The sequence below is a fragment of the Triturus cristatus genome, chromosome 12, assembly GCF_964204655.1.
Source record: "Triturus cristatus chromosome 12, aTriCri1.1, whole genome shotgun sequence".
Lineage (NCBI taxonomy): Eukaryota > Metazoa > Chordata > Amphibia > Caudata > Salamandridae > Triturus > Triturus cristatus.
Window position 1 is genome coordinate 131,860,958 of NC_140595.1, and position 17,441 is coordinate 131,878,398.

The window sequence follows — 17,441 nt, forward strand, 5'->3', positions numbered from 1 at the left end:
GGCAGCGCCGGCGCCCAGGGATTGGTGGCACTTATATGGGCATGGGCCTTGGCATGTCGGAACCTGGGAACAAGTGAAATCGCGCTGTATGGCCGACCATTGTGGGCGCTGTTTCTAACCTATGAACTCTTAAAGGCACCTTCATGGCGTCTGTGCTCAGCCCTGTACACTCTCTCCTGGGCCTATATAGACAGGCAAATCAAGGCATGGGCTGCAAAGATCCGAAACAACGCCTGCTGCCATTTGAAAAGGTGACAGACACAGATCAAGAACAGCCTAGCGAGATGGCGGAGGATGGACGGAAGGCGATGGCCCCCCGAGGAGTCCGGAACTCAGATGGGGGCCCTCCTGCAGGAGATGCGTGCTGGATTCGAGGCACTGGATGTTCACTTTGACGCATTGGATAAGAACATTACAGATATGGGTGTCAAAATCCAGGCACATGATAGACGCCTTGATGTAGTGGAGTCCTGCACCTCTGATCTTGAAGATGGCGTGGCGCAATCCCTCAAGCGGCTAGAGCGCGTCTAAAAAATCCTCAAAGACGTGACGATTAAGAACGAGGATTTGGAAGCGCGCAGTCGCCGAAATAACGTACACATTCTTGGGATACCAGAGTCCACAGCTACTGGCCGTATGGACACCTTCGTGGAAACGGTCCTTATAGACTTATTTGGTAGGGAGGCGTTTACGGCTGGCTTTGTGGTGGAGAGGGCACACCGGTCTCTTGGACCCAGGTCAAATCCTGGATGCCCTCCCAGACCGATAATAGCTCGTATCATGAACTTCAGGGACCGAGACACGGCACTGCGTATGGCACGTGAAATTGGCGAAACAATTTGGCAGGGCTCAAAACTTTCACTGTTTCCCGACTTCACCATTATGGTACAGGAAGCCAGGAGGAAATATACCGGGGTTAAGGCCACCCTGAAAAACCTTGGACTGAAATATGGAATGTTATACCAAGCCAGGCTCAGGGTTGAAATTAATGGGAAGGCCCGCATCTTCGACAACCCTACAGAAGCGCAAGAATTCTGCCACAAGTACAAAGCTAACAACGCTTGCACTAATGAAGAACACAGAAACTCCCCCCGCCCGCTGAGTGGGCCGGACGCCAGTATGGATCTATTCTCCGGAACGGGCCATGGATGAACTGCATCATAGTTTCCATTCTCAGATATTGGTTAAAGGTGTATACTTCTTTTTAGTTCACGTTGCCTAATGGCGGTCGGGGCGTTGTCACCACCCTTGGTGATCATTGTAAAAATGCTATATGTTGTATTAATGCACATTTTATGGAATGCTTTTTTGGTAATATTGTTGTTCCATATCTTCAGTTCTTGTTCAGCAAAGAAGGGTTTGCCTCCTAGGAAGGGCAAAGAGGCTGGGTGGGGGGGTGGAGGAGGGAGGGGTGTTAAAAAAAAAAAAAAAAAAAAGTGTGCTTTGCACACGGTAAGTAAAATGTGATTTATTCTTCAATATGGATGGTCAGACTTATCGAGTGTCTGTCATTAAGACACATGAGACTGGACAACAAAAATGAATAAAGCAAAGGTGCCTTGAGTTCAAATCAATGTTCAGGCAACCATTTGAAACCAACAGCATAATGGGTTCAATAAACGTTGTCTGCTGTAAGAAAAGGGGACTTCTGCAATTGCTAAACATTTAAAAGGTAGAGGCTTACCTGCAAATCGGTGGCATTTTTGGCCAATCCTGTAAGTGTGTCCTTCAAACAGGAGGAAAACTCCTGCTGCGACGTTGGATCCCCACCTGTTGGGTAAAAGGTGGATATGGTCAGAAGAAATAACTGCACATGGTGAAATTCAAATCCTTAAATATTCCACCAACCACAAAAATGCAACATTCAATAATCTGAATGTTCTGAGAGGCAATTATTTTAATAAAGCATTTTTTTGGCAAGACAGTCCATGTAGGTGCACAATTGATAAGCCTCTTACATCTTCCTAGTACACCAAGTTTGAACAACAACTAGACTGATGTCTGACAATCTTCTAGTGCGAGACTTGAAGTGTTATAAGCAGTTTTAGTCTCTTTACCCCTTGTATTGCTACAGTAATAGAAAACAGAGGTCAGGATTCTAATTACAAAGTCAGTGATATCTGAACCTCCATGAACACAAAGTGATTCCCTCCTTCCACTCCTCTCTATTTGATAATTATAAAATGTTGGTTAGTGCAAGTATATGGAATGCTTAGAAAAGTGGGGATACCATCACTTCTCCCTAAACTGCAAACCACAGTCAATAGACAATTCAAGCTGATGTGCGAGTCATCTTCAAAAGATAGGACAGCGTACTCTGAACTCATTTAATTGGTCTACAAGCCTTACTTGATTAGAGAAGGTTACTGTGCCATCTTAGAAAATTAACCCGTAGAGGCTCAGAAACGTGTCTGTGTGCAGAATGTTCACCCATTGGTGGGCGATTATGATTACCTCATTGTGGTTGTATATCCCAACTGTTTCAGGGTTCTTTGATTAGGAGGTCATATGTCAGTTTTTTTGTGTTTTTTAAATAATTTGCAGGCATAGGTACATAAAAAGCTTCAGTTATTTCTTCTATGCATCTACAGTTGGTACAAATGTTCCACTTTCCCAGAAGCCTATTTAGTTACAAATCATTCCTGTAGGCGTTTGGAGCACACTTTGACTGTGTTACTTATAGAGGTCTCCTCCTAAAATCAGGTATCCACCTTAAATTACTACAGAGTGAGCAGCTTTACAGTGTTGAAAAAGTGTTCATCTGGGCATCTTTTTGCAGTCTTTAACATCTCAGTCTTGTCGAAATTGCATCCAGACTACAGTTTTCTCTATTCACATGTTGCGGGGTACTAACATGTTGGAGGGGTCCCGCTAAAAGTCACTTTCCTGAACTGATGCTCCTTGAACGTCAGCACCTGTGCACTATCCTTGCTATAAGTCTTTGTGATTTTGGGCAACATCCTCAAACAAGCATTGGCATAGCCAATAGGTCTCACTTTTGGGACCTTATAAGTATTTAGTTATGCAGCACAACATCCTTGGTGCAACAACATCAACTGTTGCATGTTTAAACACTTATAAGGTCCCAAAGGCGTGACCGATTGGCTATGCCAATGCTTGTTTATTTACTTAAGAGCCTGCTGTTGCATTGCGGTAAATAATAATTGTGCTTATGGGAAGGAGACACAACATATAGTGCTGCGAGGGCTTGGCTTGGAGCAGGATGAAGGCGCAATAGAAGTCAGACAAAGTGTTGGTGGGAAAGACAGATCAGCTGAAGGAGTGAGTGTATGACAGCAAAGAAAGGAGGGAGAAGAATAAACTAACGCGATAGAAATCAGAGCGGCTAAGCTTAGGTTTACCATGGTGAAATCAGTTCTTGTTCTGAGTCAGTTGATACCATTGACTCAACAAGCCTGAAAACAATGTTTTTCAAAATAATATAAAAAAATAACAGAGGTCTGGGCGTTGCAACGGGAAGCAGGCTTGCAAGCAAATAGGATGAAACAACAACAAAAGGGAAAAGCCACAAGGAACAAAAGCATTAAAAATGCAATTAGTCTCGCCTTCCATGAAGTTAAAGCCATTTGCTTTGCTATATAATACCATTAGCAAAGCAAATGGCTTTAACTTAATCAAAGGCGGGACCTATTGCATTTTCAATGCTTGTTTTATAGAATGTGGTTGTAAAACAATGGGAGAGGCGGACCAATGAGGAGGCGTTTCGCGCTGCCCTAGTCCGCCAATGAACATGCTGAAATTTAGATTCACACTAACCGGAAAAGAAGGAGCAAGATTAGAGTGACACTGACAGATGTGAAGAGGTGTGTATAGTGTGTGCAGAGCGAGACATTGTTGCATAGGGCTAGGAAGGATCATTTTTAAAAAGTGAAGGTCCCTCACAATTGGCTCATGGACGTGAAGGAGAGTCAGGGGCAGATGTCACAGAGAGGTTGAGTTTGAAAAAGTGTTATAAAATGGCCATTGGTCGATGTGAAGAGGTGATAAAAGGTCGACATGTGAGGGGCGTTGAAAGGAGAGGACTACTCTGAAATGTGAGTAGTGTGGGGCGGGAAGAAGAAACATTTACAGATGTGAACGGTGAGAGGTGAGCAGCTGGGCAGATGAGGGCACCCGTGGGAGAGCAGTGTTCTGTGTCGGAGGAAAGTGTATGAAAGGGGTAAAGCGAGAAGCACTGACAAATGTGAGAAATGTAGAAACAAAAAGTACCATACGCGGAGTGTAGCGGAGAGAAGCAAATGCGTCCCACAAATGTAAGGAGCGTGGTGAGAGAAAAGGGTTTCAGGCGTATAGAGGAAAGTGAAGCGGGAAGGGAGACTGACAGAGGTGAGAGTGGAGGAACATAGGAAAAGCATGTTGGACAGATGCGAGCAGTAAGAGGAGGTGATCAATGGCAGGTGGGTTGAGAGAGAGGCAAGTTATGCTGACTGTTTTGGGGACTATGGAAGGCACAGAGACGATAAGACCAATATGTTTACTGTATGCGAGGAGTGTGGGGGCAGAGCTGAGCTGTAAGAACAAGCCCGGGAGTTGTGTGCGTGCAAGTGCGCTAAAAGGAAATTATTTTGAAAAAGCACACGAGTGGTGCGTGTGCGCACGGCGGAAAAAGTGAAAGCAGCTGCAGCGTCCCGCAAGTGTAAGGGTGTTCGCGACCATGACGAGAGAGGAAAGCCAGATGGCGCCTGTGCGCATACCCGGGCGTGTAACCGCACGCTTTAGGCCACACAAAAAGCGTGTGGTCGGATTTTAAGCCCACTTACAAAAAGTCTCTGTGGAGTAGCGCATGCGCTGGCTCAGGTGAGACCTAAAAAAAATCACCAACAAAGCAGCCAAGCTAAAATCTTGGACACTCGATAAAGCAGACCTGGCCGGGAAAAAGCACGGCTGGACAGTTTTAAAATCGCACACTAACTGGGGTCCCCAACCATACCTTACGGGCCATATTTCTCAAACCATCCAGCATTTTTTTCTATTAATTCGCATGGGAACTTTTCCCTTAAAAGATCAGGTCCCGCCCTGGAAACAAAGCTGGCCGAACTTCCTTTGCCGTTTAGGTGGCCAATGCAATGAAAGCCTATTACATCTTCTGTGCATTGGCCCTGCAGTTAAACAACTTGGACAGAAAAACCTCTGCCATGCCTTTCGGGCACTCAAGATAAAATCCTGCCATAGTGCAGTGACGACATTATCGAATAGTAAATCGATCCAGCTTTCCTGCAGGGCCGCCAAGTTCCTATTATAAGCGAACAAACTATGATCAGCACATTCTGCTATGCTAGATAAGGAATTGCGCCTACAGGCACAAACACAATTGACAAAGTAACTGGAACTTGTCAGCCAACCTAGGCGGCTATACCTTATTACAAGGTAATACACAGTTCTCATCCATCAAAGGGCCCCTAGTCCTTAAACATTCGCCCGGACAAACCTATACCTGTCCGGGTTCGCAAATTTCTGAGGAATTCTAACCAGAAGTTGGCATAAATACATCCAGGGGTTTAAATGGGTCGGTACTCACCGGTACGGAGTACTGGCACTTCCAAATGTTCCACCCGTCAGTACCTGCACTTTTCAATAGTCAGGGAGAGACCCTGCACTGATGAGTAGGCGTTCAATGACCATTCAGTTGAAAGTGCATTAGTGTCCCCCACCCTGCCCCTTTGCTGGTTAGTAATCCACTCCCATTTGGGTATTGCACTGGCCGTACTAAAAGCAAGTGGCAGGGCAACACAATCCCACACCTTCGCCAAAGCTGGCATTCCATTCATGTTTTTTTTTTCTTCATCACAGGAGCTGATTCCCTTTGTGTGCCCCTCTAACACTAATCGCTGCATTTACATGTTAACAGCAACAGATCAATGGGTAATGAGTGTGAAGGTAGCCCTGCCCAAAGAGCAATGAATAGCAGGGAACGCTGCAGCACTCCAGGAACTGGATCTGGTTGGGGTAAAAACGAGCTAAACATAGAAGGAAGGGGGAGGGAGGAATGTAAAAAAGTGAGGTGACCGCTGAAGTTAGGATTGCCACTTTTTTTCAGATAAAAATACCAGATATTTGTTCAGTCTGAAATGGGTGCCTAGAAATGGTATTTTATCACAAATTTGTGTAAAGTAAAAAATCTGCTGTATTTCTTGAAGTAATTGGTTTAACTATTGAAGAACCACATGCGATTTTCATCGATTCGCCTCTTTTAATGCCGGGAAGCAGTCTGATCAAGAGAAATGAAATTACCTTTAGCCTGAAATTTAGTTTAAAACGCTGCTTTGCAGAATTTACAGGGCCCCGACGGCAATTTGGGCAATTGCTCTTGCGTGCAAGCTTTCATAGCTTGGAAATATGAAATACTTTTGTATTTTTGAAGTGATTAAATGATTTATGCTTTTATTTACTGGAAAAAAATATCAATCCTGATTAAGCAAGGGTTATTTTTTTTTTTTTAACAAGCCTTTATTTAAAAATACAGCCCTCAACAGTAAGCATGCTCTATCAGCAAAAATAACAAAATATAGCACAACAAAATACTGGCCAGGTGGGAAATTTAGGGTATGGGTACATCATGGAGGGGAGAAGAGGAGGCAAGCGGGGGAAAAACAGTGACAAAATGTAAGAGATTTGAGGAGAGAGTAAGCAGGAGGTGGGAGTAAGAAGGATAGAACCAGGGAGAGAGGATTAAAGGCTGGGTAGAAATGGGAGGTGAATCGAACGGAGAGGAGATGTGGATATAAAGATACTGAACCAGCAAGAGACAGGAGTAGCCTGACCATAGGGAAAAGGGCAGAGGCAATGATTTTAATGGGCCTGTACTCACAGGTACTGAGTACCGGCACTTCTTATTTTTATCACTATAAGTACCAGCACTTTGCTACTGCCTAGGAGAGTACAAGTACACATGAAAGGTAGGCTCATTGGCTGCTGGTGAGCACTAGGCTGTCCGAGAAAATGCTGTCTCTGACAGCCAATGCACTTCTGTAGTCCTAAGCTCAACCACTGCTGACTATTCAACATAAACTCCTTTGAATGTGTGGAATGCTTTTGTGTACATGTCTGCTTGTTTCTTTCTGTGTGTGTGCACGCTTGAGAATACATAGCATTGTGCCAAACAACAACAAATAACGGTATTAAGAAGTTGCAAATATTACAAAACAAGAGTTAACATACTATCCTGTTTGGCTTTCATTTTGTGTAACGATTTAACCTGTTTTGTTTACATAAATGCATTTCTGTTGCGTTTTGAGATGTGCAGCAACTGGAATAGAAGCCGCTATGTATCATCATGTCTTGCCCTAAGTCCCGCCTAGAGCCCCGCCCACTTGCCACAACTCTAGCTCATTTTAACGAGTACCTGCACTTATTTCTTTCCATTTAAAGCACTAAATACATCTGTAATCACCGGGCACACTTGGCAGTTGTGCACTTTAATGGACACATCGGTCTCAAAGTATGAGGACATTTCTTTTGCACAGCATGATGTTTTAACAATGAGGTTTTTTTAACAATGTTTTAAGCAACTATTTTAACCTTCCTGTGTGGTTTGGCTTTTGCAACGATTTCAATTAATCTGCAAAGAAATGTACTTATTGCTAGAAAAACACCTTGAACATAGATAAGTACTAATTCTCACAGCCGGTATGAAATATGGAATTCACAGCTAATGCAAGACGTAGATGGGGTAGCTGTACTATGTGTAGACTGCATAACCCGAAGGCGATCCAAACCCGATTGAAGGACTGGGTTTTATGCTTGCATCGAATACGTGCCCCTGAATAGTACCACATGCAGAAATCGCAGCCAAAATCCGGTCTGGCTTGAAGTACAAAGATAAGCAGGAACAGTAAATTCCAGAATCTAAAAGCACAGGGTTGCCGTCATCGGAAACTACGGCATGGACTGGGTGCAAAATTCACAGCCAGGGTTAGATCAAAAACCCTCAACAAGCACTAGAATCAGAACTAACAGCAGGTTCAAGGTCAAGAGCTGACACTGCGTACTGTATGAAAAAGACATACCCGGAAACAAAAACTGGTTTCGTAATCTAATAAAAACCAGTACCATATTTAAAAAGTGAATGTGTAATGTAAAGTGGTCTGTTGTAAAGTTCTCTACGCCCCTCGGCCAAGTTCTTGTTCTAAATAACTACAAAAAAAAAATCAAACATAGAACTCAGACGAAGTGTTAGATTCATACTTATAGATCGAACACTTAAGTTCTTACACGGACTGTCGGAAATTCAGCCTGATGCCCACGATCCTTTATTGATATTTTTAATTGGTTGATATTCGTCCCTAATGTTAGTACTTCCGGGTCGCTTAACAACCAATCCGTTGGTATTAAATAATCAAGCAGTTGTTTGGCAGGTAGCGGGACTAGTAATGTGTAAAGTGACGTTGGATTTGTAGGATCTCAGCCAATCATGGTGCGCCGAAACAGAGTTCCGAAAGCGCTCATTGGCTGTGGAGTCAGCACAAGAAACACTTCAGTCCCCACGTCCTTTCTAGCTAGAATGTGGTATTGCTTTGCAAGGATGTGTTGTTGTATGACCTAAAATGACAGCCGGGCAAGCCTTTTTTTTTATGGTGCTTTCAGTCCTGCCTACCAGTGGTGGTGCCGGTCAAGGGTTATCCGCAGGGCTTTAAGTGAGGATCTGGTCTCACGGTTAGACTGCCGAAATTGGAGCTGGGCAAATCACTTAATCTTCCCGTGTCTACCAAAAAACAAGCAATGGCCGTGAAAGTAATGCGGCCGCGAAAGTGAAAGTAATGGCGAGCGATGCGGGAAGAGATAAAAAAGGCAGATGGCGGCTGCGCACGTGCACGCTCACATGCACGCAAGCTTTAGGCCACCAACAGCCTGTGGCAGCACTTCGAAAACCCACCTACTAAATGTCTCGCAGAGCAGCGCATGCGCTGGCTCAGGCGAGACCTAAAAACTTAGCCTATGTATTAGAATAAAACACTAGCAGGACAAGCTTGAATAATCTCGGTTTGTGCCAAGCTGTAGCCTACAGCAAATGCATATAGGACCTCCATTTTTTTAGTGCTTTCATTTGAGCACCTCTATCATGTAGAAGCAAAGCATAAAATAAAACAGTTATGTGTCCACTCACCAACTTTGCTCGCAGCCTCCGATAGCTTTTGGAACTGCTCCACCAGATGTGGTTCCTCTTGCGCCAGTTCTTTCATTGCTTTCTCAAACTCCACTTTGGCTTGAGCGGCCATCTCGCTATCAAACAACTCATGGAAGAATTTTTCCTGGGATGCAAATATGGCACCCTGACAAAGAAACAGCATTTAAAAGGGAAAGAGTGGCTAATGAATATTATGGAATATACACAAACAGAACATAAAACCTCTCAGTAGTAGTCACAAGGATTTTCTGAACATCTAATGGCGAAACAATTGATGCATATTTCTGCAGTATGATTCAGAAAGTCACAATGCTTCAATAAAATCCTCCATTCTACAGAAATTAGGAGGTGTTAGCATTTTTAGACGGTGGGGGTTCATGGACAGGGCCAGATTGAAAAAACATTTCTCAGTTGGCCACTCTTTGGAATGTCTACAGAGGGGACTAGCCATTTGAAAATAATAGAGAAGGAAGCATAGTGATGCATTGCAGGATTTTTATTAGCACATTATTACACAGACAGAATTTGATTTGTAGTTACTGAAAACAGAGGTTTAAAAAAAATGTTAAGTACCTAAAAGAAAGGACAAAAGAAAGGCTCTCGAAAGTATTCTTTTGTAATGAGACATTGCCTATCGAGTACGCACCTCCGTTAGCCAGGTCCTGGTGCCATGTTATTATATTTAAGATATATTAGGCACATGGGTTGAAAGTGCACCAGTAAGATAGTGAATCTAGCTCTGCTTCTTGGACTAAGGAGTGCATCACTGTGGCCCTGGGTGACTGCGGATATTTCTCACTACAGCAAGTTGAAAATATGTATTCTGTTTATTGCTTGTGTTCTACAAGAAGTTCCAACATATTAGTGGACCGCCTCGAAGTTATCAATGTCTACACGGTGGAACACACTATCTAACACCAGTATACTGGATAAAGGTACTCCTCAAGTGTCTGGCCTAGAGATTAAAAATATTTAGAAATAGGTTTGCATAATAGAATGATAAAACTGGTAGTCCTACAGATGTATCGGATGAAGACCCTTTAAACCTTCGATGAATCAGAATGTCCACCTGAAGTATTTTTTTGCCACATGGTCGTAAAATGTACTATTGGATAGTTGTAAATAATATTGAAGTTAAATAATATTGTTATGCCTTAAATTCCAATACCAGTAACATGTGCCCCTTAAAGAGATAAATGCTTTCTGCTCTGTGATGATGATGAATTGATTACAAGGTGCACATTATATTTTCAACTGCTTTACCACTTTTGTCCTTTTGTTTTATTGTACTACTTATTTTTTGTATTACACGACTATTGGATAACATTTATCAATGAAATGTGGATGCTAGTTTAATCCGTGTTTTTGTTCTTTGCACATTATTTTGACTACCCAGATATTTAAAACACTTCTCAGATATTTAACTTTCACATTTACTCTAGCTAGAAGAACAATCAAGCAAGACTACCCAAGTGGATGGTGTGTGTTTTCAAACGTATTGTTCTAACAATAACATTTAAATGAAGCTTCTTGAATTTTTTTAATTCATAAAACTTCCATAGGACTTTGTAGATTAGTTGTGTTTAACTGTTGCATACTTCTAAAGAGTACAACAGAGACCCCAGCTAAATGCATACCTAGCACTCTAGTTTTTTCTCTGTTTCGCTGCAGACAGTATTTTCACAACAGGACTGTCCCAAGGACACTGCCATCTGTCACAATATCAGGTAGCCCTAACCCAGTTTAATAGCAAAAAACTCAAAGACATGACCTGTGAGCATGTTCAGAATTCTCCATGTGGAAGGTGGACTGAAATCAAAGGACCAGTGTTTACATCTTAACTGGGCGAACCAGCTAGCTCCAGAAATAAATAAGCATTGTCTAAGTCAATTGGTCTTGCGTTGCAAAGAAGTTAGCAGACTTTTTGGCTTTTCCAATTCTTGTTGCTGATGCGGAACGAAATGCCAAAACACCCACTGCCGCATGAGGACTTATGTGCTTCTCACTGTACCTTTTTAATTCACAGTTAAAATATGGTGGGTGTTCATCTTGGGAGTAGTTAACTAACATAAAAATGGAGGGTAAACCACATTATAAAAAAAAGGAGCAGTTCAGTGACAAACTATCGGTTCCTCGAAAAATGAAAGCAAAAAGGTAAAAAATGGTTCAGGAAGGTACTGGAAAAGCAAACAGTGGAGTGGGGTAATGGGAACAGCAGTGTGGAAAGCCTGGCAGCAGGAAGCATCAAAAACCAGGGAGGGACGGAGAGCTTTTGGGAGGAAAAAAGCTAAGTCAGACAAGAAGAGAGGAAGAAACCGTCCAGCTGGACCAGCAGCGACACAAAGAGTGGGGTGGCAATGTGTGGGAGAATCAGCACACAGTAGAGAGCAAGAAAACAAAAGCACTCCCATGGAATGCTGAAAGAAAAAGAAAGAAATATTTCTCACTACTGCAATCCGTTATAGGATACGAGTCATTCAATCAAAAGGATGGTAAAGAAAATATGCTTCAGGGGAAAGACAACTACAAGAGTAAAGAAAGACATCAAATAAAAATCAACTAAATGAAACCGATAACGCCAACCAATCACAAGGATTGAGATGACCCAAAGCCCACTCTTAGTATGGTACTGCTTTGACAACAGACAGCTCTCTGTGGGAGAGCCTTAAATATTCGATTTGGACTGCATTACTTCTCACTGAAGAGGCTGTGTATAGGCCACAAAGTAAATTCACTCCTTTCAAGTGACTCCACAATACACTAGATTGTATTTCCTTCTCTTGCCATGGAGTCAGATTGCCACCTCTGCAGTTTCCGGTCTTCACTTACTTTTTTTTTTAGGTGAGAATGCATTTAACATTTCTTAGTTCTCTGAGAGAAAAAGAGGTTTCGTGTTATAATAAATTGTATCAGAATACAAACTAAATTATTTGTAAAGTACTAATATCACTCTAGCATCTTGGTGCTGCACATGTCCCAAATGACCTATAAATTTGTATGTTTAGGCATTGATATGACCTGCACTTTAGTGGAAAATTTGAGATCCTACCCTTCTAAGATACTCAGCAACCGAGCTATGTCTCACACCAAAGAGAAAAGAGGCTGTCAGACACAAACCAGTCCCCCTTAAGCACAAACATTGCTTATGTATTTTGGTAGACAACTAGGCTACAAATGGGAATGGTTTAACAGGCCAAACATCACAAGTGTGCAAACAGCATAATTGGATATTAATACAGAATCAATCATCTGAAGGCAGGGCCGGACTGGCCGTAGTGGGCACAGGCATTTCTCCGGTGGGCTGCTATGATGGGGGCCGTTTTAGGGACCCCTGGGGGCTGTTTTTGTTACCGGGCCGGCAATATCGGCCCCCTGTAACAAAATCGGTCGAAGCCGGCCGTAGCAAACAGCTCGGCCGCACCCCCCTCCTGGGGGCCAGCCGAGCAGTTTGCCAGGGCCGGTTTGGGTTCCCAGTCCAGCCCTGTCTGAAGGCAAGACCCCATTTAGCCATCATCCAATAAAAATCGGGGACTCTTGTGCAATCACATATCTGGAGGCAAGTTCAGAGCATAAAGTTGTAAACGTAAGAGTTAGAGATCTATACCACTGTGAATTAGTAACTTCCACACCTTTAGATGTAAATTCTTTATTACACGTAAATTCCTTAAACTGAACACTGTTTACTCAACACCACAAACCTGTTGTTTGGGTCCCAGCATATAATTTGCACCCTTGTATCACGCTATCAAGTGTCCACTCAACCTACTCTTAAAGATCTTCAGCTTTTATTTTAAACATCTGCTTTAACGACAATACATTCTAAAACTTTAGGTTGTGAATGATATTTCGATCTCTTACTTTGGCTGCATCCCCAGCAGAATTCTTTGGGCCATCATCAACCGAGGTATCAGCTTCCGGCTCTGAAGCAGGCTTGGTCTTCTCAAAGTCATCAAGAGCACCTTTGAAAAGAAAATCAGCGAAGTGAACAACTACACAACATGGTGATCATATTAGGAAGACCAACATTTGTGAAACAGTAGAACAGGGTGTTCTAGCACGATGCCCATTTTCTAATTTCAACCTACAAGAAAATTGACTACCACTATTTTATTAGGGCAAGTACATATAGGCAAGTGCATTCTTAACTCCCCATCTCATTACCTTGATGATATATACATATCTTCTGTATCTATTTACAAGATATATCATCAGGTGAAGTGATAAGAAATTAAGAATAGTGCATCTATGTAGGAAGCTGAATATAAAATGAGATATATTGTGCAAAGAGTCCAGTGGTTCCCTTATAAGTGGAAAGGGCTTGCTCTAGCAATCCCAAGGTGCTCTTCTAGGCGATAGTGTGGTTGAGCAGCCTTAGGCTTATCAGAGAGGAGTGTTAGACACATATCTTTGCATATACTTAGCCACTAGAATTAATCCAATCAGGTAAGTGCATTTTTGATCTAAATACTTATGCATTTAAAAAAGTCGACACTTAGGATAATATTGCCGCTTCTGAAAAATGCACTAAAATAGAGAGAATAAATACAGCACTCAGGTAAAGTACAACAATTTACGAGACCAATCTCTGGGACTTAAGGTGAGTGGAGGGAAAGGTCCAAGGCAACATCAGCCAGACACCACCTGCAGCACTAGGGCGGCCAAATGCAGGGGTGCAAAATAGCCTCAGTGCCCAATGGAAGTCGATAGGGATAGGCCTTTGCCAAAAAAGGCTGCAGGCTATGACTGGGAGGCCATTCGGTATGAACTAAAAGAGGGGCTCAGGCTTCAGGACCGGGATGCTGGAGAAGGGGGGGGGGGGGGGGGGGGTAGGGACACCTTCGGGCTTCTTCTCCACGGGCCAGGGGCGATGGGTGCAGGTGTCCTTAGGCGTCGGGTTTTCCTTACTGGGAGCAGTTGTTGTAGAGGAGGCCAGTGAACAGAGACTGCAGGCGTCGTCAAGAAGTCCACAGTGGGGAGACCCAAGGTGGGCTTAGAGTCTGGAGGGTCTGGGGGACTACGTTAGCACCGTTGGTCCACTTCAGCACGAGCTAGGTGGCTCGGGTGCAGTGGCGTTTTCTGGCGTCAGGTTTCTGCGGTCATGGGGCCTCACAGCTCAGTCTTTAGTGCCTGCAGGGGGACAGGTTCACTATCCCACTGGAGTTCTTAGTTTCAGGGTGAAGTACTGGTGGGTCTCCCAGGCTTTGGAGACTCCGCAGCTGCAGGACAAGTTGGCTTTTGGTACAAATGTCAAATTCAGCAGGCAGGCCAGCAGGGTTGGCGCCAAGTCAGTTGCTGGATCTTCTGTTCTTGCTCTTTGTGACTCTTCACGTCCGTCCTCTTCTTTCAGGTCATCAGAATCTGCTTCTCCACGGCCAGGGGCTCCCCTAAAAACTGAATATAGGGGCGTTAGGGGAGTGTGGGGTAGAAGCCAATGGCTACCTAAGCTTGGGGTCAATACACCCCCTATATGATTACTTCCTGTGGGAACTGGGCATAACCCTGTCCCAGAATTCCTTTAATTTGCCATCTTCAAGATGGCTAACTCTGAAAAGTTGTGTCCATTTCAGGTAGTCCACCTTAGGGGTGGTACTAGTCTGAGGGTGGGCACGTATTCCTGACTAGATAATTTTATCACCTGTCCAGGTGCCAAAAGGCTCAGGACAAAGAGTCAGCTTCCTCTCCTGTGAGGGAGCCAGATGCGCATTTCAAAGGTGGTGGCTTTGTTGAAGCTCCCCTGGTTTGGATTGCTAATCAGCAGGTCATCCTGTGGGAAGGGGAGTGAACACCCTCTTCCCAAGCAGGCTTTGTTTCTGATCTCCAGAGCAAAGGTCCTCACCCTTGGGGGTCAGAAACTTGTTTCTGGCAGCAGGCTGGCAAGAACCAGTCAGTCAACTCACCAGAGGCTGGTAGGTTTTCAAGGGCACCTTTAAGGTACTCCGTGTGTGCATCAGTGTCGGTTCATTAATACGAGATGTTTGATACCAAACATTTTAAGTGAAGCCATTGTGTAGCTGGGGAGCTCGTTTTCACAAGTGTCCAGCACATTACTCAAAATGGCTTCCCTGTTCACTTGTACTGGCAGCAATAGGGCTGACCAGCACTGTGGCATATCTGCTCATGTAGTTATGCCCTCACAAGTAGTATAGTGCACCCTGCCTTAGGGCTGTAAGGCCTGCAGTAGGGGTGATTTACCTATACTCCATGCAACGTCTGTAGGCATGTTACACAGGGCTGTGTGCCATGTTGTGTTTTCACTTGTGTCTGCACCAAGACACGCAGCCTGCAAGGGCAGTCTGTAGGTGTTTGGTGAGGGGTCCTTTAGGGTGGCGCAATTTGTGCTGCAGCTCTTATGGACCCTCTTTAACCTCCTTGCCCCAGGTATTAAGGGTACCACTTACAAGGGACTACAGGGAGTGCCAAAGATATTGCCAATTGCAGTACAATTGTACAGTTATTGGGAAAGAGATCTGGTTAGCAGGGACCCAGTGCATTTCCAGTCGAAATCACATGAAATACCAGGCAAAAAGTAGGAGTGACCATGTCAAAAGGAGCACTTTCCTACAATCCATAATCACCAATATATACATACCTTGATGATATAGTGGAAGTTGATATTCTGCAGTTGAAATTATTGTAAATTGGTATTTTTTACTTTGGTAGTCTGATCTACAATCATATGACAGTACTGTCTAGATCACGCTCCTAAAGCGAAACCTCATTAGTAAGACTGAACTTGGGTCTCAAAATCCTGTTACTCCAGTACAAACTCCAATGAACTGAATTGAAAATATGTGCTAGTTTCAGTGCACTACTGTTTCATGAGAGCCATGCCCATCTGTATCTGTTCCCAGAAGTCACTAGATGCAACTAAAATCTGCAACAATCTTTGCCAGCCTCGAACCTTGGAAATATTGTGCAAACCACGCCTAAACAATAGAGCGCTGTATGAGGTTAAGAAGCACAATTTCATATGATGAAATTGGCTGAGAATAAATGCATATTGTCGTCTGTATTTAGCCTGGATCTCTACTAGTCAACACCAGGTCACAATGTATCTCAGCACTAATACCAAATGCATTTCCTTCATCAACAAAATACTAATTCTGTCCTTTGTCTGACACCCGGTGGCAGGGGATCTTGCTACGAGTTTCAGAGTGTTTAAATGTAGGTTCAGCTCTCCGAAGACAATAGCGCTTCTGTAATACTTTTTCGGTGCTCTAGTCCCATTTGTAAGCTAAATGTATACTGTACAATCTTTGTACTTGCACAACTAGAATATACAAGTTTGTGTGCCCCTTTTAGGCACTTTCAATAGTTGCCCTCAAAGATTATAATTAGGAAAAGTTTCATTTACAAAGAACACAGTTTAGCGTGTACCAAATATTTGAGATTGAATGTCCAGAGTTCGATATAGCAGACTGAATGCAATATTGTACATTTTGATGTTAGACAAACCTTTTCTAATATGTGCAACACAACTCTGTTGGCTCTGGATCTACTGCAATCGGATCTGCCTATAGCATGCAGGGCACATTTTTAATCAGTAGACGAACTAAAATAGACAAATATTTCAAGCTCAATAAGATTAAATATTATTGACGTCTAATAAAACACCCATTTTCAATAACAGTGAAAACAACTCAGTGGTACATGCTTAACAAGTTGTCAATATTGTCAGCAAACTAATTCATATGATCCATTCACTTTTAGGCAAACTAGTTTTAAAAAACTACTTTGCTTCACCATTTGGAACTTACAGCACAAGCTGATACGGTATCAATGTAAGCAATGGTGCATTTCCATTGGAAAGAAAGGATCTAAGTTGCGTGGCTTTCTAATTGCTCTCCAGTTTAGTGCCTACAAAGTAAGGCAAGAAAATCTTCACTTTTTTTTTTTAGGTGTGAGCACCCGCAAACATGCATTAGAAGCAAAATGAATTCCCAATTTCAAGACTTGGTTGTATGACGTTACAACACATTCTGTTTCAACGCATGCCTTTACCGCGCATGCTTTACAACGCAAATGTTATTACTATGCATAACGTTTACCACGAATATGCCTTTACTACACATACCTTTACAACAAATTTGGTTGTAAAACCATGAATGTTGAGGGAATATTCGTGATAAAGGGTTTTTCCCTGACTCCTGTCTGAGTCCTAAAACCGGTCTCTTGCCCCCCCCCCCACTCGATCTGGCCCCCAGTCCATTTTTAAAAAATACCCCTCACCTGTACCCCTGCACGACCCCCCCCCCCCCCAACGGCCCTCAACCCTTCTAACAAATACCCCTCCCCT

At 43.3% G+C, this 17,441-nt stretch overlaps 1 protein-coding gene across 1 annotated transcript in view; it reads right to left on the minus strand.

Moving 5' to 3' along the window:
• PEX19 (peroxisomal biogenesis factor 19) overlaps window positions 1-17,441 on the minus strand; it is a 91,959-nt gene that overhangs the window by 55,642 nt on the left and 18,876 nt on the right. Inside the window, exons 2-4 of the mRNA XM_085638361.1 lie at window positions 13,004-13,104; window positions 9,125-9,290; window positions 1,685-1,770 (exon numbers count right to left, since the gene is read on the minus strand). Of these exons, the coding sequence (XP_085494487.1) occupies window positions 1,685-1,770; window positions 9,125-9,290; window positions 13,004-13,104 (353 nt within the window). The remainder of the gene's footprint in view (window positions 1-1,684; window positions 1,771-9,124; window positions 9,291-13,003; window positions 13,105-17,441) is intronic.